Source organism: Branchiostoma belcheri, unplaced genomic scaffold (genome assembly GCF_001625305.1).
Source record: "Branchiostoma belcheri isolate BF01 breed outbred unplaced genomic scaffold, Haploidv18h27 scaffold32, whole genome shotgun sequence".
In the NCBI taxonomy this organism is placed as follows: domain Eukaryota; kingdom Metazoa; phylum Chordata; class Leptocardii; order Amphioxiformes; family Branchiostomatidae; genus Branchiostoma; species Branchiostoma belcheri.
The window spans coordinates 2309133-2335493 of record NW_017803932.1 but is presented as its reverse complement, the minus strand read 5'-3'; the positions used below and the strand labels follow the sequence as shown (position 1 = coordinate 2335493).

Genomic DNA, 26361 nt, shown 5'->3' with positions numbered 1-26361 from the left:
TGGCCAGCAGTCATTGCTTCACCTCTGGGTACGGCAAGACCAGATCTGGCAAATTGATTAGTAGCTATCTACATCTGTTATTGGAAGTAGCCTTGGTTCTTCTTGTACCAATGTTCCATCCTACTACACTATGTTGTTCTTGCTTGTGTAACCCCCATCTGTCCTGTTTTCCAGGTTCTAACAACAGCTCCAACCTGAGCAGCCCCCCCAGTCCTCAGTCCCCCCGTAGGATAAGCTACACAGACCCTGGTGGAGACCAGCCACCCCCCTGGGGACGGCCCGGGGGTGACCAGCCCCCACCCTGGGGAAGTGCGTCGGATGCGTAAATGTGACTGCAGTGCTGTGCTATATGAACCAAGTGCCATCCCGTGTGCATGTGACTGTAGCCAAGGTGGTGCCACCAAAGCCTCTCTCAGGGCAGCACAGCTTGTCCAGTCTGCCCCCCCCCCTCCTCCTGTCATAACCTTAGCAAATATTACACGGAAATATCAGGACAGGTGGAAGGACAACCGCCACCTGAACGTAGTGTATGATTATCTGTAGTTGTTTTGTTCCATTTTGCCTTGTTCACCGTCTATGGTGCTGCTCCCAAGGATCTCTCCACTCTCCAGACAGGGAGATCTGGTGTTGGGGGGCTCTTTTAGAATTTGGCAGTAGAAGTCATTGAACTGTAAACAATATATAACCATCGGAGTCCCCCACTTTGGCCAGAACAGTACTGTAAATGCATTTACATTGTACCTTTGCAGTGGTTTTACTTCACAGTAGGAGGGAAAAGGAAGGTTTTTGCATCCTCTGAAGTTAACGGTTGAAGTAATTCTGTAGTACAATTACTATAAAACACATATTCGCAGTGTTATGATTTTCAGTAAGAGGTAACAGCGAAAACCGTGAAAATAAAACCACTGCGAAAGTTCCTGTATTTACAGTATCTGATTGCTTCATAGCTTTTAATCCACAAATGATATCAACCTTTTTATCATAGACAAAATATCGTAAATAGTTTATGGTGTTAGGATATACTCCCAGGTCACTCAATTAAGAATTTTAAAAAAAGGAGAAAAAAAATAAGATAAGATGTAGTTAGACTAGTGCAGCCTTCTCTGCCATGTGGACTTCCATGAGTATGTATGTCCTCTGAGAGAAGGTCTACCTGACCGACTCTACAGAGGTGTCTGTAAATAACAAGTACATGTATGGCACATGCTCTGTACAGGTCACTTATAGCCATGTCATCATGCAGTGATATATGCATCATTGTCCCAAACACTAGTGTGTCCATCCAAAAGACTTTTAGGGAAAACCATTTTGAGCTAAGATCTCAGGATGTTTCAGAAAGAAGAGAAAAGTAGTGTGTTGAGGGTAATTTTCAATTGAAGGTGGTGGTAGCCAGAAGGGTATGATCAGGGAGATACGATCCATGTACTTGATGGGAAAATTTGTGTTGTGAAACGTAAAAATCCAGAATAATAACAGGTGACTAGCTCCCTGGACATATAACTTTACATACACATGTATGCACTAAGGCTTTTAGCAATTTTATTGAAAAAAAAATATTTTGTCATCAATGGTTAATTGATTATGGCAGCATTGCATGCAACATGTATGAATTACAATTTTCTATTGGTTTTAATATGCAAAACGTCCTACGAGACTTTGTACTGTGATTCTGGTGTCTTGAAGCAACCCAAGAACTACAGTAAAGACTAGACGGAAACCTCTGACCAGTAGAAAGTGTCAGGTAGAACTCTAATGTATAATTATGTAATGTTGCTGGTGACCATGAATAATGTATACTATTATTTGCAATAATCAGTTCCAATAGCAGATATACCGAAAAATCTTCATGTAATATTTTGTCTTCCACCTTTTTTCCATGTGTAAATGTGTGCTTTGATTGACCTTTGTGTACTTCTTGTGAATAATGCGGCGTCAATGTTAAATATTGCTGTAGATGAGGAAATCAAGACTGCAGGAAAATTTTCTACTCCCCCCATCACCACCAGTAGTAGCTTAACATGTTTCAGCTTCACCCCAACATATATTCATAGTCTGGAAAACTGTAGCAACCAGAAATAGGACAAAAATGGGATGAAAGTAGCATACAACCCAGAGCAGTTGCATGTTGTAAGAGGTCACGCAGTCTTTTGTATAATATTCTTGTATATGTACAAATATGAAATACATCATGGCAATGTGTTACAACCACTGATGGGTCCATCTATTCTTTGTCTTTGTTCTTTTTTTTTTAACTTCCTTGTGTATGAAACATTGTAGGCTAAAGTGTTATATCCACCCTGGACCACATTATGATCTACATCAATAAAGGAAAAAATTGCAATACATGTGTTGCAGATCAAAAATTCTTTGTAGACTAGAACTTAGAGACAGTTCTAAATAGGAATTTAGAATTAAGTAGTGATTGCCAATGTTGTGAAGATAAAGACGTACATTGAAAGTGTGGTGGGCCTGGACTGAATACTAACCTGTGTTTCATGTACGTAGTCAAAGCAGACCTATTTCCACAAGCACCTTTCACACCCATAGCCTTTGTGACACCACTGCTGGCTATCCCAAGTATTTGCAGTTATAGCATTAACTTCGCCAAGTTTCTCAGTGGAGAAGCTATGGACCATCATGATATTTGGTAAGTGTCTGGCAAACTAAATAAAAAGTTCATCGTGGACCCCTATCGGTTTCCTATGCTATTGCAACAATAGAACTCTTTCCGGTGATTTTCAGGAACTAGGTACATGTATTATACATTGTTTGCTCGCTCGAGCTTAAATTCTTCCTATATGTTATGTACAAGGCTATGTATCTATTGCAATCTATTCTATTTTGAGCATGATTTACAATATGTCAATCGCCTCAAAATATATACCCCGCACGACGTACAGTACTCACGCAGGCCATAAAAGCAGATCGTTAATAGCATAGCTTCAATGGGAAGCTTCTTGACTGGGTCTGTTTCCGCTTGTACATCAGTACCCGGGTTATGCAACCATCAGAAGACAGCAAAGCCTTCTAAAACAAAGGCCCAGCCAAGAAGCCCACTGTTGAGGCTGTAACAGCAGACTTTAAAAACAACAGCTCGCTCATCATTACTTGGAAAGTAACGTCACGTTCATCGTACATAAAATGTCGTACAGAATTAGATCGTCCTGAATTAGTAAACGTTGCCTTACAACTGTCTCGGTAGGACATACATGTATGATGCCATTACATGTAAGACAAGTTTTACACCATTGTTAGTAATAAGGTGGCAATGTGGGTTTCCTTCAGCAGGCATCATCTATCCAGTTATGGACCCGTCGGGTTTCCCAGGGTCGGGCGCTCTTCCCTTCCTTGTGTCTCCTCCCCTGGTCTACCAGCTGCTCTCGCTCCGCCCTCCGTTCGGCCATCAGTACGTACCAGCGGTAAGTCTACACAAGATAGAAATGCACGAACACGGGTTCATCGTACTATACTGCTAGAACACCAGACATTCACTCCACTAGGTTACGTTAGAGAAGTAAAACAAACATGAAGTTGGAGATTTCATGCCTTCGTCAGACATATTTAGTTATTGTGAATTTCTTGGTTTCTTTTTTCATTATTCATAATTTTTTTCCAAGCATTTTCCCACTGGCACCCGGCCTTCTGGGGCCTAACACCCTGGGTCTAACCTTTTGTGGTCGGTGGTTAGGGAATTCCCTGTACGAACACACAAGCAAAAACACACAAGAACAAACACACTCACAACAATACCTCTGCAACAATTCTTAAGAATAGTCTTTATGTCAAAGATGTCAGACTGACCTGTAACATCAACACCAGGATGTTCTTGGCCGTGAAGAAGATCATCATCTGATGTACGGAGTTGTACTGGATCATCAAGAACAGGCGAACCACCAGGAACGGGAAATCCTGCATCAACATGGCTACCAGGATGGACCAAACCTGCCGGAGAAAAAAATCCACTCACTGAAGGAGGTCGAAGCATAGATCAACAATTCGGTAAGTGTACTTACCGAACAAGCTGTATATTACTTTTAAGTTGGAAAGAATGTCGTCTACCTTTTAAACCAACCCTATAGCCCATCTCCGTAAAAACGTAGAACTACAAAACAAAACAAAAGAAAGAAGTGCAAAATAAGAAAATAAAGATACGACTACTTGACGAACTTGCGGTTATTGGTCGAACCGCTAGTTGCCATTTTCTCATTGGTCGAACCGCTAATTGCCATTCTCTCATTGGTCGAACTGCTAATTGTAATGGACAGTCAGAGTTGGTCTAATCCCTACCTCGGACTCGCAGCAGCCGTGCAGGTTGATGCGGTCCAGCTTGTTATCCTCCACCACCTGCCCCGTCTTGGTGGCTGTCAGAACCAGAGTGAACTGGATCAGGCTCCACGTCCAGAATACCATCACCACCACGATCAGAACTTCGTTACACTTCACGGCCTCCTCTTTTACTGACTCGAGCTGAAACTCTGAAGGAGAACAATAAAGTTATACACTGGCCCAAAGGCTTAGCAGCCTGGAGTCTTTTTCGCACTCTCCTCGATTTGCTGAGAGACCGAAAGAGACTCGACAGCTAAAGTATGTTGCGGTTTGGATGCTATACATGCTACGAAGGCTTCATATCTCTTCTAGATATCTCTCTTGATATCACTATCAATAATTTACATCTATTACCACTCACCGAGGATGTCTGCAGCTATGCCGAAGTACACGAGTAGCAGTTGTGACAGTTGGTCTCTGGAAACGTCACCGGGCTTGGGCAGCATCCATCGACCCAGGATTAAGATACACAACATCGTCTGATGGAGGGCGAGCACCCAGGCCGAGTCGTCCAGAGGGAAGACCTGTTCGGCAAAACACAGGTGGCAAATTCTCACACAGTGACATGTAGTGTTTGAGCGGTGACTAAGCTGTACTTTAATATTTGGGGTTGTTTGGTCTTATCCGATATTGTTGAGCTGGTCTTTGCAGCACGAAGTTGGCCTGCCACGGAGTCTGTTGGATGGGCGCCAGTGGCCTGTCCTATAGCGCGGGTTCCACGCGATCGGCGCCGTTACCGAGCGGCAGGAATCTCGCCATCCGTCATGTCCGTATTTGTCAGTTCTAGCGCGAGACTAATTTGGGGGCAAAGTCTCTCCCAACAACACCGCTTGTTTTATGCCATTTCGAGTACATTTACTACTATATCGTTCTTTTTGTTTGTTTGTTTGTTTGTTTGTTTGTTTATTTTAATTTGTCTTCAGTCACATACGTCGTAGGCAGTCCTACGATTATTGTCGTGGGATTTTCAAGCAGGGTGAAAATCAATGATCAAAGATTCACCTTTCAGTAACAAGGGTGTTGAATTTTGTACGACACAAACACGACTATCCCAAGAATGCCCGCAGTTTTCGATCGTACGACCGGTGACCCTACTCCCTTTCACAAAGGATTATATTGAAGGTCGACGAACCTCGCTGCTTGTCGTACCGCACAAAGGCCCCGAAACGACCCGAAAATGTATGACTATGAGTACTATGTACGACCCTAGTCAAATCAAAACATCATGCTAAAGTGGATTTTGTCTCCCAGCAACATAGCGACTGGCCAGGCAGGTATCTGGCGCAACATAAACACACCTTCTGTCGGCTGAAATCGAATTACGTAAAGAAAGCTACAAATGTAATCACTGTTCAACGGAACCCCTGTATACTGGGGAGGAAACTAGAAAATTGAGTGAGGGGCCGTGACCTGCATATAGTGGAAGCTACACACGTTTCTACTGTATTTCTTCTTTCAATGTTTTTTCTTCTTTTCAGCACTCTTTTTATAACATCTGTAGCCGAACGCGAATAATGATAATCAACACTAACAGCATGATAAAGTCTGACGCGAATAACGATAGGTTTCTTCCCTCAGGGGGCTGTTTTTCGGTTGTTATCATAGGAAATGTGATCAGGCCTTCTGTCAGTTCTGATACCATATATACCCAGGGGTGGGTCAAAAAGCCTTAGATATAACCTGTACCGCGAATTATGATTATAATCCACATCAACACTGACAAACATACCTCGAATAACGAGTGCGGCCCATCACTGCCGGCTGTGGTGTTGGGAGTGACCGTGGCGGTGAAGACAGTCGTCTGTACCGTCGTGGTCGAGACCTCGGTGCTGTTCCCGTCAGGAGTCGTCTGTGGGAAGAACTTCGGGCATTCATCGGGACTCTTGAACCGCTTGTACATGATGTCAAACTCCAGCACCCACAGAGACGGGATAACCGACATCAGATAAAACAGCACGCTCGGACAGAACCTGGGCAGGAAAAACATGACAGTTATTGACCTGCATTCTTCTGGACAACATCGGTCAATGTTTACATTATTTTACCACATTTCAGTGATCATATGGGCACAAGGAAGAGAGTTTTAAAAAAACGAACGATTTCAGCTTTCATCCTTATTCATGGGAATACCTTTGTTGTCACATAATGTGGTTCCCCAGTTCCTTTGCCAACATTGCCCTTCTAAGGTCATGCGTTGATGAACTTTTTCGTAGTTGACAGGACATATAGTACAGTCCTATAGTCAGTAATTCAATTTACGTTTTGCGTGAAAGCCATCCCATGATGTTGATTACAAAAAGTTTGACCTCATTGTTCCATGGCAATAACGTTACACGTGTCCATATTTTAATGTTCAAATATTTAAGACCCTCTATACTGTATTATTTTTCAATTAAAGCGTTGAAGACGCAGATCTGACCATTTCCACTCCAGCCCCTTCCTCTTCTTGATGGTGATGACGCCCTCTACCAGGAGGAAGTATAGCGGCAGGCAGAAGAGCCAGAAGAGCGGCTGGCCGGTGTTCTCCTCCGTGCGCCAGATGGTGATGATGGCGTGCAGACTGAAGAGCAGCCGGGTCAGGATGGCCTTGAAGATGTTAAAACTGGTGTTGATGACGTCCAGCATCTTCTCGAAGAAATCTCCTGCAGCCATTCGGAACGTGTGCCAGCCTTCCGGGCTGGAATAGTACGGTAGAGTAGACTTAGTAGGTAAATGCATAGATCGATACAATACAATACAATACAATACAATGGTATGCAATAAAACACCGAAATGAATATAAAAAAGCTTGTGATAAACAGAGTTTAAGGAATTGTTTCACATTGAATTGTGATATTGTTTGCAATTGTAACACGACTGAACCCCTGATAATACTACAGTATTAGACTGTTTCAAGTTGAGCTTTTTTCTTGAAAAAGTATCTTGCGTTTCCGTTTTCTCATTTTAATCAGTGGAATTTGATATAAAGTTCTGGGAGTATAATTAAGACAGTTGCTCTTGTTTATGTCATTCTATATGGGCTGAAGATTAACCATCAAGACATGGATTTGGGTATACCACCAAACTACATGACCAAATTCTAATCTGATTTTTCAGAGAACAAAGAGACCTTTCAGTGTACAGGCCCTAAACAAGGCATACCTGCAGTTCTAAACTGTACACGTTGCAGTGATCCTTGAAGAACAAAGGTCACCCAAATGCACAGTTTTGAACTTGCTGACACATTATTTCAACAAGTGTATCCAAGTATTTTGCCGTGCGGACATTGAGACAGACATTGTAATACTTTTGCCGTTGATTTGCATTCGGTATGCTAAAAGTAACCAACTAGATATAATTTTCAACACGAAAGCAGTAAAAGGAAACTGATTTTTTACAATTTAAACTTCAGGACTCCTACAGGTTAGGAGCCAGATAAATCGCGGGAATTTTGTGTGGCTTCCATTTTCCTTACGACTGATTTTCCCACGACCTGGATCAACCGGCAGCTTTCACGAAACACACTTAGTGCTGACGCAATAATTGTTGACCTCACATAGCACCACGAAGCTTCATAAGACGGCTTAGAAGGAAGTGAAAATCAAAATTTAATGTTCAGAAACGAATAAAGAAGGTTAGTATTAATGTCTTAAATCGAGATGGAAGGATACTTTCTAGTACATGTATTTGTCTGTGAGTTTCAAGGCTTAGCGTGAATTGCAACTGATGATCGCTGGTCTGGTCTAGACTCGACGAATAACTCGATAACAAGCTTAAGGCCACCTATTGTATCACAGGGCTCCGCCATTCAGACTACCCGATGTTCTGTTCTACTGTTGCCGTTGCAGTACTTACCAGTGAACGCTTCTGCTCGGGGAGGGCCTTCCTCTCAGACTAGGCCTGGCACGGGGCGAGGGGCCGGCTGAGCCCGTTTAGATCGTACCGAGGACGCCGATTGAGGATGGACGGAGATGTTTGCCATCGAAATGTTGGCGTTCCTGTCGCCCATCTCATTACCGTCCCTGGATCCCGTAGACTTTCTCGACATACCTCAGTCTTCACTCCAGTGGCTTACTGTGATCAAAAAGTGAAGTTTCCCTCGCATTGGGCATCTACATTTCTCTCCAGTAAGAGTTGTGGGCACTACCATAAAGGTTCAGTACTTTTCCGGCTGCGATGTTGACGATGCTCGTTGCAAGTGAAAATCAGGACCTGCTCCTCACCTCAGGCACGCAGGCGTGGACTGGAGCTCATTGTTACGTGGGTGGTTGCCGTGGTGAGAAAGGAAACATGCGAGCAAAGTTCTCAGATTCCACCAAAACAGATCAATTAGTGTGAATGTGATCACGCTTGACCCGGTCAGTACTATTTGGCTCTGCTCCTTTGGCTGCTAAGTGGGAAATTTTCATTAAGAGATTGGAAGTTCTCAGAGCTTTGAGGCTTTTCCCTCACCAAACGCGATGCCGCCGACATTTATCCGTAATGGATACAGCTGTGAACTAGTTCTGTTTTAGTCTCAGTTCACACGTTTCAGGGCTCTGCCTTTGTGCTGGCAAATCGGAAAAAGGGTCGCCAAAATTTATGACAAGGCATTTTCGGCGACAATGACTCATGTTGCGACCATGGCGACTTGGTCCCCGAGCAAACGATAATTGTACACGAACGCACAAGAGCGCTCTGAGTTTTGACTTATTATTTTGTAGAAGTTAATGTTAAGAAACTAATGTAAATATAAATATCAGAAGAAACATATATTACAAAAAATGGCGCCTTGAAACTATCCGAAGAAACTGAACTTAAATACGAAGCCCAATGAAATACTTTGCAAAACAGTTAACTATGTTAATTCAGATTCATCGTCACCACCATGAGACGATTATTTCAACTTGTTGCGGAAAGCTTAGAACACGTCGACGCTATTATTGAATATATAGGATGTTGTGTAGGTTTAAATTATACCTTCAAACGCCTTTCGTTGTGGGCATGGCGAATTTAGACCTGCCAACAACAGTTCCATTTTTATCTTATCCACAGCCCTCGAGAAGGATGTAGTTTATTGTATCTGTAAATAGAGAAGGTGTAAACATCTAATTAACAACTATTACTTTGCCCCCAACGACTGTAGAGGAATCCAGGTGGACAAAACATACACACCTCCCGCTGTGGATCAAAGTTTACATACTAGTAACTTCTCCCAGTGTGCAACTGTCGCACAGGGCATTTGCAGCACCGTGTCAGGCGCAGCTCGTTTGCAATGGCGAATGGACGTCAGTGGTTGATGTACCTTTATCTTTCACTAGTCGGCGCTTTAAGAGCAGCACGTCTCGATGTGTGTTCAGAGTGTTACAACTATGAAGCAATAATTACAACTCAAAGTTCTTGCTTCATATGATTAATTTTCAATTGCCTTGTTGCAAATGGGTATCATCGATAAACACAGACAATGATATTATTATTAAGTGCTATACGTGGTGTATTAGTAGTACGAAAGCCCACAGCGACAACTTTTGTCATCTACGTAGGCCATTACATTGCATACGCCGTCTGCACACTGTCACTGGAAAATTTCGTGATCTGCGCGGAGTAGGGTGATTCAGCGGCACATACCCGGGTACCCTGCACAGAGCCGTGACACCCTGGCTTGGGAAGAATCGACAGTCCCTTGTCGGCCTTAGTACCTACGCGCGGGCATCAAAGTCCTCCTACCGAGACGCGAAAATGCATTTTTTGTTTCGGTTTACCCGTTTTGCTTCGTGCTTTTCTATTGTTGTGTGTAATCAATTCTTATTCCGAAAACGGAATCGTAATGAGAGTAGTTCGGCGAAATGGTTTGCGTAGGCGCCGAAATGTTTTGCATAGGCAGTGAAGGTTGTCTCTGTGGGCCATCGTAGACAGCTAGACAACCCGTGCATATTTGTGCCAAGCACTTGTTCATGAAACCTCCTCTGCTAGCCATCAGAAGGTATCTTCGTTACTTCGTGGGTTTTAAGATTCGTACTGTACAAGAAGCGCGGTAGCTAAGAAAGCACAGAACGCCAGGCCTCCCGCCATGATGACCACTACAGTCAAGGTGCCTGCGGCGTTGACGATTGGCCCCATGACGGCACCTATGATGACCCTGCTGAGCTGGATCTGTGTCGTGAGGAGGGCGCAGTCCACACCCATCCCCCGCCGCCCAGAACCGTCTGTACCTGTAGTTACGTACTGGAGATGGGACACAAAAACATGAGGCAGTGCAGTAAGTACCAAGAGCCTACTCTTAAGCCAAGGTTTTGGGTTATTTTTGGCGTGTTTTAGGCTTTTTTTTATCGGAGTCTCTTTTTTGCACTGGGATTTTTTCATCCAACCCATTTTGAACGTGAAAAAAACTGCCAGTGGCAGTGCAAAAAAGAAACGTCCGATAAAAAAAAGTTTTAAAATGCGTAAAAAATAACCCAAAATCAAAACCTCTGCTTGGAGAGTACTACGAACCTCCGGGTACGGAAGTATTTGAATAGAGTAGAGTGGCAGGAAGGCGGGGGAGATTTCACCGCAGATTGACATGAAGTAACAGGCACACAAACATGTACTGCAAGTAGATCACTGGAGGTGCGCACGCAGGGCTTACCCCTACAAGTCAGTTTCGTATACACTTCAGGAGTTCTACGTATACCCCTTGAATATGTCTTATGTGTCGTATTTTACACCATACCAGGCCAGAACACCTTAAGTTTGTACCGACCCTTACCTGTGGATTACGGTGATATTGTGAGAGAAGTCTGTACGGGACGATACTGAGTGTACTGTACATCAGGCCCATGACGGGACACAGCAGTAGGAACGGCCAGCCCTCGTCCGTCAGCTCGACCAGAAGCACCATGCCCGCCATGCCCACGGCAAACAGCAGCGTGCCGCCCATGTACACTGTCCTCAGGCCCAGGCGGCCCAGGTGAAGGTCAGCCAGACCTGGGGACAACATGTAGATACACCATAAAACTGTTATGATTCAGAGATTTCAGACTTTCGCGGAGTATTGATATTTGAATATTAGTACCGAAAATCTTCCTTCAAGTTCTCGTGGAAGTTATTCATATTTATATGACCATTGGATTCTTCTCACTTCATATGAAATACTATTTTTTATAACCTCACATATGAACTCATGATAACCTCTCACCTGAGATGAATGCACATGCAGCAGCATTAATGGTCAGTCCCCAGCACCCCATCTGCACTCCTGCCTCATACCGCCGCCTAGCCTCGGACCCAGCCGCCGCCTCAGGGACCCCCACCGTACACCCGCCGCCCCACTAAAGTCGGTGAGAACAGCATGATAGCCATAAACCCCAGCCAGGCTATAAGCTGCGTGAGACAGAGCCGTGCAAGTTGACCGGGCATCTTGACGATGGACTTAAAGAATGTAGTGAAAGAGATACTGACGCTCTTCTCCACGCCTTTCGGCACGTCCGCTGGAGTATCGTTTTCTTGACTTTGACCGACCGTGGAGTGGTCGATACGATTTCCACCCGCTTGTTCCCATGTATCTTGCTGGTCGCCAACCCTGTCCTCGGTGCTGATTGTGAGAACACGCACGTTTGTATCCTTGTCGGTGTCTTTAGCCTTTTTCTCGGACGGTCCGGGCCTCGCTAGCGGCTTCTCGGGAATACTGAGGAGGTTGAGAATAGCGCAGACCACGAAGAGGGAGAAGCAGATGCCGAACCTGACGAGATCCTCCGACCCGGGGCGAACTCCGAGCTTCTTCCAGTCCACAGCTCCTGACATGTAACCCAGTACGCCGCCGATTCCTGTGGTATTAAAGTTAGAAGAAGTTAAAAATTATGGTCCTTTCCACACCTGATGGTGCATAGGGCGGTGTCCATCTCAGTTTCTACCGCCCTTGGCCCACACAGTTGTACAATTATGGATCCAAAACATGAGCTATACATACTTGTAGGTGTATTATTAGATGAGCAGTGTATGAGCAGTATCAATGGTATGGGCAAGAGTCACCTAGAACGAATGTATATCCCAATATAATAAATACCTAACTGTTGCGTCTCGTTACAACGTTACCTGCAAAAGCAGCTTGCAGGTCCAGCCCTTTCCGCTGGTCCTCGGCGTTACAGGTGTCCAGCAGGTATGCCCGGACCGGGCCCTCGATGGAGTCCGCGGCGAACATGAACAGGACCGCCCCAACAGTAGCGACCACCAGCCGGACCACGGTGGCTGACTGGGAACCTGCCTGGAGTTGGAAAACACCTAAAAACGGCGAGTGCTGGCAGCTTGGAAAATCTCAAATTTTGGCATCATTGCACCGAAGGTGCATCAAACACAATGAAGCTACAGAATATTTTACAATGTAGAAGACCCAAATATATATATGACCAATTGTGCAGGATGTGTCCAATTAATATCAACACTACTAAAATTTAAACAGCCACCTTTCGACCATCACTACAAATAGAGTGCAGTTCAGGTAATTACGAGGTAATTTGTCATTTTACGTGAAAAGCCTCTTCACGTACCCTTCACTACGTTATCGTCATTCAAGAAGAGAATGAGTCCAAACATGATGGTCACATCCAGCGTCAGGATGAACGGGCGGCGTCTCCCCAGTGGTGACCGGCAGCGGTCGCTTGTCGAGCCCATCACGGGTTGCAAGAGGAAACCAAACATGGGAGGGATCAGAAACACCAGACTGGAAAAAATAGAGCGATATAGTCACCGTCCAAAACAATTAGCAGTTCAGCCAATGAAAACATAGCAATTAGTGGTTCGACCAATGAGAGAGTGCCTGCTCATAGGCGTCTAATATTTGCATTTTTATGTTGCTCTTGTTGTCGCACCTGTACATGTTGGTAGGCATTCCACGAGTCAACAGATGTGGCACGACCAGCGCGGCTTCCAGCCCGTAACATAGCTCCCTCCCCAGCATGATGGTGCTATTCGTCGTAAGTTGCCAGCAGCTGCGCTTTGGACGTCGTTCGCAAGGAGACGCATCTGCCCGCGGAATCAGACAGGTTGTCTCTGAATCTTCTAACGACATTGCTCGGACTTAAATGTTAAACAAAAATACATGTCAAAGTAATGGTTGGTGGCTATAATACTTCTTACATTTTAAGTACTTGCATTTATGGAATTGAAGATTTTCCATCATTATACATTCGTATATGCATAAATGAATTTGAAGTAACTCCTCTTGCAAATAAATCATTCACCCTAGTTCATGAATTACTGCTATTTCTTCAGCTCACAAAGAATTTTGGTGGACACTATTGCTCGTATGAGCTAACTTAGCTCACTGAAATATGTCAACATTGTGTAGCCATAGGTTCAAACTGGCAACACGAACAGGTGATCATTTTTTCTGTGCAGTTTTCTGTCGTGGGGGGCATTGTTGTCCATATCGGCCATGAACAAACGAACTGAAAAGATGTTATGTAACGATAGCGATGAAAAATGTTTGCTAGATTTCATTTCTCTGCCAAGAGATAGAAAACTGTCCGGTGGGCGTTTCCACAATATCCTAAGTACTCGTGTATGAGGGGAGGGGGTAACGCTGACACTTGAAGATGACAGAACAGAACCAAACTGTTCACCATACCTGTTTGCCGGTGATGTAAGTACTCCTCTCAGACGAAACACCATGCAGAATGAAAGCTAAGATACAGAACGACACAAGTATAGATCGGTTGACTTTCTTCCGCCCCTCCTCTGCCAGTAGTCCCCAGGTCTCACTGTGACGTACACACCTGTGGTCTCATCACCGGTGAACATTCCTACAATAAGCTGATGCTAACTCAATTTACATCTCTTTGTCCTCTTCAACAATGCGCATGGCTGAAGTGTCTCTAACGGTCCAAACGCACTGCCCACTTGATGGACTGATACAATCTATGTTTCCCTACTTCAAGAACGTACATATCCAATACATTCTTCTTTTGCTGATGATGATTCATACTTCTGATGAGTTTATACATGAAGGATATAGAATGGCGCCAGTCCCCATTTCAGCAGTTGTAATTTCCAACACAAGAAATTGGACTTAGCCAACTCTTGTCTTTGTCAAGGAATGAGCAATCCACCGCTCTAATCAGAATCCGTAATCATAATCAAAACAGCTAGGGCACAAACAGGGGACTAGTTATCCTACCGTACACGAACGGTTTGACTGAATTCTCAGAAGGATTGAGAACAATTTTACTTAAAATTTAGTCCAACCAGAACCCTCCGTAGTGTATTGGTTTTACCCAAGGACAAAACAACCAAGGAACACAAGTCTGGCCGTATATCTAAGTCAGAACACCAAGGGCCTAGCCTACCAAGGGTATGTAAGGAAATGTATTTTTGGAAAACTGAAAGATCACCCAAGACTTGGTTTTTAGCTCGACAACTTCGGAAGTTTCACACAACATATATATAGAATATTTTAATCGCCAGAACATTCGGTCTCATTGGACAAAGTAAAAATCATGTACACGAAACAAGACTCTTTTGAACGAGGTATTAAAGATGACCTCTATATCATGGCAATAGCTGGGAGATAACTGATGCTGCCTTAGCACGGTTACATATCTTACATATAGATTCACCGGTTGTTTACTTCTTTTTTTAATTGAATGATTTTTGATGGCAGATGTATCTGAATTTACGCCTAGTTATAAAATATAGTAGTCAAACACAATGATTGGCATCACTACTCAGGCGACGTCTTTCGGGGTCACTTAAGGTCAAGGGTATGAATTTCATGTTCTACGGAGATTGTCATTGATGTTCCAGAACAGCATTCACGCTGTAGCACAGCAACTAAACACAACGCCACTGTTGACCGAGGATATGCACGTATCTCTCGAGCTCCGCGTTTTGTCAAGGTGAATTTCCCATGAAAAGATGGGTTTTCTCGACAGGACGGCGTCAGCGTTCCTTTCAGTGGTACACGTGCTGTCATTGCTCAGACCTGGCAGTAAGAGCCAGATCGGCGGGATAAAACTCAACGTAACTGTCCACGAGGGCAAAGTTGGGCGCCAGAGTCAGGGCAAGTACCTAGTCACAATACGACATGGCAAGAACAAGGTGCAGACCGCTAAGAAAAAGTCGGATGCACTGATCTGGGAGCATTCTACGGAGTTTGTCGGGTCGCCAACAGACCAACTGGTTCTGAAACTCCGTAAGGCGAAGCGCTGCAAGGACACCACAGTCGGTGAGCTCTCCATAGATGTTGCAGCCGCAATAGAGTCAGTGGACGGTTTACCGCAGAAGTGGTGGTACATCATGGACCAACCCAAGAAAGGCGGGCGGAGGAAAGAGGAAGTGTTCTTACAGGCGTCCGTTACTCTCGAAGGCACGGAGGGGAAAAGTCAGCCTACACAGAACCAAGGTAAGAAACGTCTGTTTCTGTTCCTTTGCAGACTGAATTTGTATGTTACACCTTTATGGCCTTATAAGATAATTTTCTTGGTCGAAATCAGCAATCTTTACTCTAACCATAGGGGAAGGATACATATGAAAATGACTTCTCAATGGACAATTTAGAAGAAAAGAAAGTGAAAATATGTGGAAAAGTCTTGTTAAAGTGACACTAGTTTACACGCAGCATTGTATTATTCTATTCAGTCTCAGTGACTAAGCCTTCCGAAGAGACCGTTGAGGCGTCAGAGCAGGGGAAGTCAGAGACTTTGTCGGAGCTGCAGAATCACCAGGTCAAGGCGGTGGCAGTTTCCCTGGAAAAAGTCCCGGTCGCACACCCAGACAACAGCGCTGCGGACAGCAGTCCACCAGCCGTCACCGGCGACATCGCAGACGTCAAACAAGACTCTTCAGACACAGCCTTAACTCCAGACACAGCGGACGAGTTTGGTGTCAACGAAGACATGGACGTCGAGAGTGAGCTACCAAAGGGTCGAGGTACATGTAGAAGGAGTCGACCGTGTCGTATTTTCTTTTTGGACAGGATTGGTAATTTGAATTTTTTTTTATATTCAAGTCTTTCCTTTCACTTACATCTAACGTGCCTCGTTCTGTTCGCTTGTTTTCCATCGCAGACTCTTCAGACTCAGCTTCAACTTCAGACACAGAGGACAAGTTTGGTGTCAACGAAGACATGGACGTCCCGCCAAACGACGCGCACCGTTCCTCTCGTCACACGGACGTCACGCTCCTTCACGTGTCCGGTGCTGCCGACAATCAGGAGAGGGAGATCGAGAGTGAGATACCAAAGGGTCAAGGTAAGAGGAGGCGGGTTTTCTTTCTGCATATCGTGTCTAAAGTTTATTTTCACTTCCATCTGATCATGACTTGCCTTACTCGTTTCCTTTTCCGCCTTTTGCAAGTATTTATCAACCCACTCCAGAAAGAAAGGCTACTAAGTATTTCAACCAGTGGGAACATTCAAACATAGAGAGCCTGTTTAAAATGACACTAGTTTACAGACACTAGTTTACATACAGCATTATATTCTTCTATTCAGTCTCAGTGACTAAGGCTCCCGAGGAGACCGTTGAGGCATCAGCGCAAGGGGAGCCAGAGACTCTGTCGGAGCTGCAGGCGGTGGCAGTTTCCCTGGAAAAAGACCCGGTCGCACACCCAGACAACAGCGCTGCGGACAGCAGTCCACCATCCGTCACCGGCGACATCGCAGACGTCAAACAAGACTCTTCAGACACAGCCTTAACTCCAGACACAGCGGACGAGTTTGGTGTCAACGAAGACATGGGCGTCGAGAGTGAGCTACCAAAGGGTCGAGGTACATGTAAGAGGAGTCGACTGTCGTATTTTCTTTTTGGACAGGATTGGTAATTAGAAATTTTTTTTAATATTCAAGTCTTTCCTTTCACTTACATCTAACATGCCTCGCTCTGTTCGCTTGTTTTCCATCGCAGACTCTTCAGACTCAGCTTCAACTCCAGACACAGAGGACAAGTTTGGCGTCAACGAAGACATGGACGTCCCGCCAAACGACGCGCACCGTTCCTCTCGTCACACGGACGTCACGCTCCTTCACGTGTCCGGTGCTGCCGACAATCAGGAGAGGGAGATCGAGAGTGAGATACCAAAGGGTCAAGGTAAGAGGAGTTGAACGTGTCGTATTTTCTTTTTGGACAAGATTGTTTTCTTAAGTTTTGATTTCTTTTCCTTTGACTTATATCTAACTTGCTTTGCTCTGATCATTTATTTCCCATCGTCATTTACTGCAAACTGGCGGTAAAAACCATACATTCTACCAAAGCGCCAGTTTTGTTTGACGGCACATGAAGCCCACCTTCATTTTCACAGTCTATAATAAAGTTAACTACATTTACTTCAATCATTAGAAATATCTAAACAAGACATGCGTTTTCAGCAGTGAAACAAGTCTGTTTCTTTAAAATCCAGTTCTAGATGGAAGAGATGATGAGGATAAATGTATAACTTTGCTTTAGGCAAAGCTATGAAGATTAGACGTCTGCAGAAAACGCTTAATGTAATGTGTGTTTATCTTATTTACACTCAGACAAGACTTCCGAAGGGACGTCAGTCAAGACGGAGCTGCCAGAAACACCAGAACCGGAGAATGGGAAGATCAATGTTTCCCAGGAAACAGAGCCGGGCGCACCATCGGCCGACAGCGGCAAGGACAGCTCACCGCCCTCCGCTGCCGGCGACGCCGCAGACGTCAGCGCAGAGTCTTCCACAAGCTCAGCGTTCGGCCTCCCCGTCTCAGCCTCAACTGCCACTGCAGACACAGAGGACAAGTTCGGCGTCGACGAAGACATGGACGTCCCGCCAAACGACGCGCACCGTTCCTCTCGTCACACGGACGTCACGCTCCTTCACGTGTCCGGTCCTGCCGACAATCAGGAGAGGGAGATCGAGAGTGAGACACCAAAGGGTCAAGGTAAGTGGAGGCACTGATCTTACTGTATAGGATTGATTTCTAAAATCATTATTTATCAAACCACTACAGACGGAAAAGTGCCCAAATTGGTAAATCAGTGCATTTTACCAAAAACACCAGACTTTTTTTCGTTTGTTTAAAACATGGACAAAAATATGGACAGACAAACGTTGAAGAATAGATACGTCTGCAAAAACAGCCTTAAAGAATGTGTGTTTATTATATTTACACCCAGACAAGACTTCCGAAGGGACAGTCAAGACGGAGCTGCCAGAGAAACCAGAACCGGAGAATGGGAAGATCAATGTTTCCCAGGAAACAGAGCCGGGCGCACCATTGGCCGACAGCGGCAAGGACAGCTCACCGCCCTCCGCTGCCGGCGACGCCGCAGACGTCAGCACAGAGTCTTCCACAAGCTCGGCGTTCGGCCTCCCAGCCTCAAACCCAGACAAACGTCCTGCTGCCGGAGAAGGCGATGTCCCAGAGCGCCACAGTCCTTCAGTCGTCCATGGAAAAGAGACGGAAACACCCGACAACATTGGCACGGATACATGCAGTCAAACCACAACGTCTACTCAAGGAGGAGGATCGTCTCTTTCAACAACTACCCCATCGCCCAAACACAAGGACGCAGAAGACCCACAGTATGAAGAGGTGATGTCGTCAGTCGACAAGTTGTGGGCAGAGCTCAACTTTGAGAGAGACTATGCGGAAACGCTTCTCGCTCATGCTGAATCCCTTCGGGCCAAACTCAACACCGCCGCCCCGAAAGTTCTCCAGTACCCAGTTCTTAAGAACATTGCCGCTGTCGTGCCCGATCGCACATCTTACGAGTTACCGGACACACAAGGACTCAGTCTGGTAGAGCTGCAAGACATCCAGAAGACCCTCACCAAGGCTGTACAAGAAGAGAAGGAACGCGGGAGCTACATCAAGCGCTGGTACTGGGAAGAACTGGTCCGCGTGGCTCTGAAGGAGGCACCTCAAGTATTTGGGCCAGAAGACTGATGTGACAATCTTATGATGCCACATTTATAAAATGCACCTTCTGTGCTAATGGTTTGAAACCGAGTTCTATCCGACATTATCATCAATCAATCAACACAATAACGTTTTGTCACAAAGAATGTTCGTTATAAATCTTCAACTACCCCAGATGCACATTTGGTCTTTGAGAGAGAACCTGCACTTTGTTTGTGATACCAGGTGCTGTGAATAATGAGTATATTTCTAGTAAACGTTCCACTCGTTTTGTCAAGAATCCTCAGCTATGTAAATGGTCCAGTTGTTACTTCCGGAATTCGAAGTTCCTGTTTATTATTTTGATTATCTAATGCCCGAGAAGCTTTGCCTACATTCAAATAGCATGTACATCGTATACATTTGTACAGTTCCTCAATTGCATCGGATTTGTCAAAGTTTATCTGAGTTCAATGTTTTATTTGAAAAGTTTTGCTGAAAAAAAAAAAAAACTAAAATGGGGATTTTCCATCTTTACATTTTGTTGCTTTCACTTGACTGCACGCATTGCAACTTTTTTCCCGAAGAAAACCACTTTTCCCTTTCCTCGAATTAAAAGAATCTTTTCTCCATGTAGGGCAGTGATGACTCGATATACCTTGTTACTACTCTGACCTGTGTTTTATCTTTGAGTATTGCCTTGCTTGTAGTCACATCTCACACACTGTGACATGGGTGCACAAATTACTGATTGGTATTAAGTCTCCAAGCAGAGGCATCAGCCAGGTTTGTTTTGCAGGTCTTTCTCTCCTCTGTATCATCAGGCAGATGAAGAACTGGCTAAACAGACCCACAAACAAGCTAGACTATCTGCTTGGAGACTAGAAAGTCTTGTTGTCTAAGCCAGAACATCATTCTCTCCAACCACAGGTTAGGCTGTTTCTTCAATTGATAGCTTGTTTATCCAGGATTTCTATTATGTCTGCTTTTCTTTCAGAATCCTGGCCTAACCAAGAGAAAACCTGACAAAATTAAAAGCCTGACAAAGTATCCAAAAAAGCTATTACAACACCCTTACCTCTGCTTGGAGAGTAGAATATGAAAGGCTGAAGCATTGATGACAATCCACATGAATGAGAAGTTGTAATCTCTGTATTGAGACATACATAAGTAAACTGTCCCCCTGTTAGCAGACTCCAAAGGTGACTGATACACTTATTACTCTATGTCATCAAATTTCCTCCCGCAGAATAACCAGGCTTCTTGACAGACCATACCACTATCACAGCAACATCCATGGAATTTGTAACCTCTACTATCAAAACTTGGCAGGGGAGCAGCACATCTGTGGGACATCATTTCCAATGCTACTGAATTTCAAGGACATTTTATTGAAGCATGGTCCCATGCCTTCCCAATGCCACTTACCCCTGGAAAACCTAAGTATGCAACAAACATGCAGTGCAACAAAATACAACATGCAACTGAAAATGGCTTACAGTTAAAGCCAACTCGTTCTACCATTCTGTATGTCAGTTAGATGAGTCAAATTATTGCTACCTGCCTTAAATAATCATAATAAATAGCCAACAACATTATGTTGTCAGGGAATAAAGGACAACTAGCTTGAGGTTAACACATGTAAAACTGGACAGGTGTGACCGTGTAGCTTCCTGGTAAATAGATGTCAATTCTTTCCTTCTTCAGATAACTTGAGCCCAAGGCTTTGTGCCAAGTAAAAGGCAAATGGTGGGCAGGCATCCTGCGAGATACCAAACATTGCCACATGTGAATACTGGCTTTGATCATTGCATAAAACATCCTTTACCAAACTCTATAGGTATTTCTGCTGTTTCTCTATTCCTTTTGAAACCACAGTTCTAACAGTTGACCGTTGCGCAATAGTTCCTAGTACATGTAACACTGTTAGGTAATCCCTCACCTACTTGTAGGATTGAACTGAATCCCAATAGAATTCATCGGGAAAGTTATGTGGCACTATAAGCACAAATACTGAAAACAAAGTGAAACACATAGTTTCAAACTTGCAGAAGGTACAGTCGGTTTGTTTCTTACCACCTACTTCTATATTTCTTAGTAACTTTCTTTTTGCAGTGACCCTCTGTATGGACCGTTAAAAAATGAACACATACAATCAGCAGCTTTACACTGTCCTGAATTTGCTTGATTTAACAAACAGTAACTTCTGAAAGACATGCCCCCTTCTTCTTTTGTTTAAGTTGGTATCAAACATAGAAAAAAAGCTGTTAATAAACTACACATGTACATAACATGGCATAAACAATGTCTGAAAGTTTGAAATTTTACCTATCATTTTTGTGTGTTACTGAATGGTTCTGGGGTGCATTTTCATGGACAAGAGTTGACACCCCATGTTTTCCCATGCTACTTTCTGTAGTTACAGCTCCAGTGTTGAGTTATCATCTCACCACTCCTACATGCCCACCCCTACAGAATGGGCAAGATTGTTACTATGGAAGCCAAACGTCTATTTGGACTGGGCCTTCTCCCAGAAATAATCAAAGGACAGCTCTGAGAGGTCAGTGGCTTGGACCTCTGTTATTCCAGACCCCAATGCTTTCTTGACTGCGTCTTTGCTGCTAGCGTACAACATCTTATCCTTGACTGATGCCGTATCTGGGCACCTGTGTTGACACAAGAACAACATTGGTTATAAGATAATTGTGTGAAATATTCATGGAACCTGATATACTATAAATTAGATCCACAGCATCATGTATAGCCATGTACAACCAAGCACACCTCTCAGACAGAGTCCAATGTTGGGAGTGCATTATCAGTTAGGTCATCATCACTGGATAATGCATTAACTAGGCTCTACAGCTACCATGGACTTAAATACCATTTAATTGGGTCATTTTCCCCAAGATACAACATTTCCTGACAAGGCCCTCGACTTGGGCTACTACAGACCTATTATCACAATTTAGAGAAAGAAGAGGAAGCAACATACCAGACAATAAAGAGGATCTTATTGGTCTTCCTCGCTGCTGTGTCCCCTTCTTTTTGATCCAAAATAGAAAAATCGTAGACAGCATAGCGACATGTGTTAGCCTGCTCGCCTCCTTTCAGCTCTTCCACAAAGCCCTGGTGGCGCTGCTTTTGATATTCCGTGTTGTACTCCTGACAAAAAAGGTCAAGGTCATCCATAAATAGCAGTTCACAGACTCACTGTTCAACATGAAAATACAACATCGTCTTTTTAACCCAACAACAGGTATCATTCAATGAACATAAATGTTTACACAAAGTATATACTCTTCTGATAGTATTGGACATCTAACCATAACCAAATACAATCATACTTCAGCAGTGAGCCTCTTGATTCCTGCCACCAGGTAATTGCAGGTTTAGTCAATATTAATCAGAAGGGTGTACAACCACACCATCTCCATTAAACATACTAGCTATGCACACACAATATGTACAGTATAGGAAACTTACATTGTTCTTGTCTTCTGAGTTGATGTTATCTAGTGCCTGGTTCCGTACCTCCCCACCTGCTATGTGGTAGATGACATACTTGTATTTGTGGCGAATCTTCAAATCTTGCAAAGCTGTAACCACTTCAGCAGCAACTGACACACCTGAAGCCTGCAAGGGGACAACATGGGGGCTGACATTAGGAAGGCACGGCAGAGCATTGACCACCATGTCTTGTTGACAAGTGCCTTACCTCACAATCTCATGAAGGAGGAATTGTTTTTGATTCGTCTGGGTATGTCTGTGTCTCTGCATACTTTGGCAAGCATAACTCAAGGCTAAGGACAGATTGTAATGATATATGGCAGGGAGGTAGATCTTAGAAACACAAAGGTCAAGGTCTACATGTATATTGGGCCTCCTACTAGCTTTCCTTGGTACTGCACTGCAGCATCCTCCCATGGCAGGGGCAGCGGCTCCGAATTCCTTCTCCACCCCTTACCCCTGCCGTATAACATGGCATCTTCTACTCTACGACCCCAGGAATATTAATATTCATGAGCTTGCCTTATTTGGCATGACCCCATTTCTGACTTGGGCGGCGAAGGGACGTCACCCTCCCCGCCGGCGACTCCGCCGCCGCCCGGTGACGAGCCCGTTAACGCGTTGGGGAGGCCGTGTGGGGCAAAGTCACCGAGTTAACACCTTCCCCGTGCTCGGCGGGATCCGCGCGCAGCCTCCAGCACACGCTAGCGCCCCGCCGACGCCCGCAGCGGCCTGCATCGCAAAAGTTCTCTTCCCGAGACGACGCCATGTTTGTTTTTATTTGTCACTGAATAGCCGACATGATTGGTTCCGATAGCTAGCGCATCTCATAAATATTAATGTAAAGTGCGTTGAAGATTTTCTCTGTGATACGTGATTGGCTGAGAGCGTGTCCCTGGAATCGGGTCGCAGAGTAGAAGATGCCATGTTATACGGCAGGGGTAAGGGGTGGAGAAGGAATTCGGAGCCGCTGCCCCTGCCATGGGAGGATGCACTGCAGGAGAACAATCAATCTTCTGTGCACAACATCCCATGGTCTTGATTTCTTTTTGTGTAGCAAAACTAATATCCAACCCTTTTACTGCTATAGCTAAGCCCCACTTTGTAATCATTGAAAAGTTGCAAGTGATGTCTATTTATAACATGTCTAAATCTGTTTAGCCTGTTTAACCTCTGGCTCCAAGGGATCAGAGGTGACTATTTGACCATCTATCAGTATCATTATCCTTGTTCATGGAGTTAGTCCTTCTAACTCCATGCCTTGTTCAATAGTCTTTTCATCTGCTTCAATCAAATGAAACAAACATGTCATGGCCATGAGTCATGTAGCAGAAGCAATGTGTGGTGTTTTAACAAGCAGCCAAGTGACAAATTCCTTCACATTTCATGGCTAATCTAAACATAATTAAGGGATGACAAACAGTAGGGCTTCCAGTTACAGCATTGGTAGTTGTTAATTGCTTGTCCTTAGCTGGGTAGCCTGGTATCCAGCCTTTTTCAGTCCACTTAGCAGCAAAATTACTAGTAACTTGCATTTTGTGGACCAAAGGCTAAGGAAGGCTTCCATCATCCATTCTGTTATCAGTTACAACCCCTGCTGGCAGTCCATAGACATGTGCAAACACTGCCCAAGCCTTTTTGTTTGGCAGGACTGTAGGTGATAAATGTTGCTGATAAGACTCACACGCATTTATTTACTCACACCATATAAACTGTCAATCCTTCAATTGCATATATAGCAAAGGGGAAAACTCAACTGGAAACTAGAAAGGCCGACATTTGCTTGGGAGCAAATACAGCATATTTCAGTCCATCTCCCTCCCACCCAAAAGTGGACTATTCCAAACTTACCCCAGTGCAAAACTGGCAAAGGTTCTCAAATAAATGAATTAAATAGTAGCTATATGCAGTGGTCGAAATACTTTTTTCAGTGCTCTGCAATATTGCAGAAGAGTCAAAATTTCGTCCTGCAATTTTGAAATACTTTCTGCAAATACACAAGCCCCCATATTACAACCTTCTGAAACCAATAATGCCTATTTTTACATCATATATATATATATAACGGTATAGCTTTGTAAATCTGTAGCATTACTGAAATTCTTCAAAATATCACTCTTTCAAATATGTTCGGACCGTAAAATTTTATCGGTCCGGTCCCAAAAAACCGAAACGTTGATGGACCGTTTTTTTTGACCGGAACAAAAATCCATATTTGTTGTTACTGAATAACTGATGATCACTACATACAAAGAAGCCTGCCAGGAAAATGAAAATCCAGCCTTCAAATAAAAGAGGTTTACCTTAGTCTCCGTCTCTCTCATTTTGCAACAATATTTTCCCGTATTTTGGTACCGATAGTCATCTAGAAATCATAAAGGACAAGTCGGGCCGTGCTTGGTTCGGATCGAGCCGAAAATCACTGATTTTACACCATATGGTCACAATGTGATGCACGTAAATTTTCACTCGAAATGAGAAATTACCGCCCAACAAAACGGACCATTAAGTTCCCAGTGCTGTATTTCTCTTTTGTTCATGTGATCAACTTGTTTTCTTTGCTTGAATCGTGCAAAATACCAAGGAAAAACATCGAAATTTCGGCAAATTAACGCCGAGGCGAGTGTGGTTTTTCGGAGGAGCCATGTTTCCTTTGCCGTGTTGCCTGCTGGGAAATGCTCAGCGAAAATTGCCGAGGCAGTTGTCGGGTCCTCCCGGGAGACGAAATCTAACATCGGAAAATGGCGAGTGCCCATATTTGGTTATCGTCGCCTTTCGTCGCCTTGTCGAAATCGTTCAACTTTGACCCCAAATTCCCTTATATGGGACCATTACCATGATTACAGTCTGCTGGAAAACGCCGGCAGGTTCGTGCGGCGCAGGTTTTCGATATATTCACAGCGCCACTGCTTTGCTAATTGAAAACTATTGAATCCGGAGCCTATTTTTTCCTTCTGCAAAATTGCAGATTGTAAGATTTTCTCTTCTGCAATCTTGAAAATCTATCTGCAAATTGCAGACTGCAGACGGGTATTTCGAACACTGTATATGAGAACAAAGATGCAACAACAAGTACTTTGAATCTCGACAGCTTCACTAATCTTATTACAGGTATGCAAAAACTAACAATGATGAGATTTGATACATTTTGAAGGTCTTAGGCACATAAAATTGAATGTGTGGGTCATTACGCACCACTTAGGTGCAATGTGACCTCAGGTAACCCGCAATGGAACACGTGTTCCATGGATGGAACCGGCCATTCTTTAGATAGAACATGGAACGGGTATAGCACTTTTGGCCCTTTTTTTTTTGCTGAAAATAGCTATTAAAGTCCCCCAAATGAGTCATTTGGAAGTGATGTATGCCAAATATATGACTGCTATTCTGTAGACACACGTTCAAGGTACCCTTATACCGAATGTCATATCATTTGGTTGTAATACCAGGGCTCAGGATCCAAAAATCCATTTTTTGTTGAAAAATGCCCCAAAAAACCTTCATAAAAATTTTTCAAAGGCATGTTTCAAAAAAATGAAAAAAAAAACGTCTGGGGGTACTTGCTCACTCTACCTCCATGCCAAATTTCAAGTCATTTGGCTGAATGATGGCGGAGTTGAATCCCTCTGATTGTTTGGCAGGAGAAGAAGGAGGGAGAAAGGGAGAAAGGGAGGAGAAACATGAGGGAACACAATATATTTCATCCATACCATGGTAATGGACTGAAATATAAC

The 26361-nt window shown here is 44.1% G+C and overlaps 4 protein-coding genes and 1 pseudogene across 12 annotated transcripts in view; 2 read left to right on the top strand and 3 right to left on the bottom strand.

Moving 5' to 3' along the window:
* The window catches only part of LOC109474813 (serine/threonine-protein kinase MRCK alpha-like), a 43323-nt gene extending 41115 nt beyond the window's left edge, over positions 1–2208 (top strand). For all 9 annotated transcript variants that reach the window (XM_019775202.1, XM_019775201.1, XM_019775200.1 and 6 more), the window contains one exon: positions 175–2208. The gene's annotated coding sequence lies outside the window, so the exon portion shown is untranslated. The remainder of the gene's footprint in view (positions 1–174) is intronic.
* A 32-nt stretch (positions 2209–2240) lies between these two features.
* On the bottom strand, positions 2241–9016 carry LOC109474847 (annotated as a pseudogene).
* A 1274-nt stretch (positions 9017–10290) lies between these two features.
* On the bottom strand, positions 10291–14329 carry LOC109474802 (membrane-associated transporter protein-like). Its single transcript, XM_019775161.1, is given in 8 exon segments — positions 10291–10509; positions 11033–11250; positions 11462–11569; positions 11571–12089; positions 12358–12543; positions 12810–12982; positions 13131–13338; positions 13889–14329. Coding segments are annotated over 7 exon segments (1512 nt in total). The 5' UTR covers positions 13220–13338; positions 13889–14329.
* Positions 14330–15053: 724 nt separating this feature from the next.
* On the top strand, positions 15054–19386 carry LOC109474882. The gene is made up of 5 exons (XM_019775347.1): positions 15054–15661; positions 15898–16140; positions 16353–16508; positions 16751–17032; positions 18393–19386. The coding sequence occupies exons 1-5, from the start codon at positions 15175–15177 to the stop codon at positions 19163–19165; spliced, it is 1941 nt and encodes a 646-aa protein (XP_019630906.1). The 5' UTR covers positions 15054–15174; the 3' UTR covers positions 19166–19386.
* Positions 19387–20249: 863 nt separating this feature from the next.
* The window catches only part of LOC109474877 (cofilin-like), an 8583-nt gene continuing 2471 nt past the window's right edge, over positions 20250–26361 (bottom strand). Inside the window, exons 2-4 of the mRNA XM_019775340.1 lie at positions 22604–22753; positions 22113–22282; positions 20250–21783 (exon numbers count right to left, since the gene is read on the bottom strand). Of these exons, the coding sequence (XP_019630899.1) occupies positions 21627–21783; positions 22113–22282; positions 22604–22753 (477 nt within the window). The 3' untranslated portion in view covers positions 20250–21626. The remainder of the gene's footprint in view (positions 21784–22112; positions 22283–22603; positions 22754–26361) is intronic.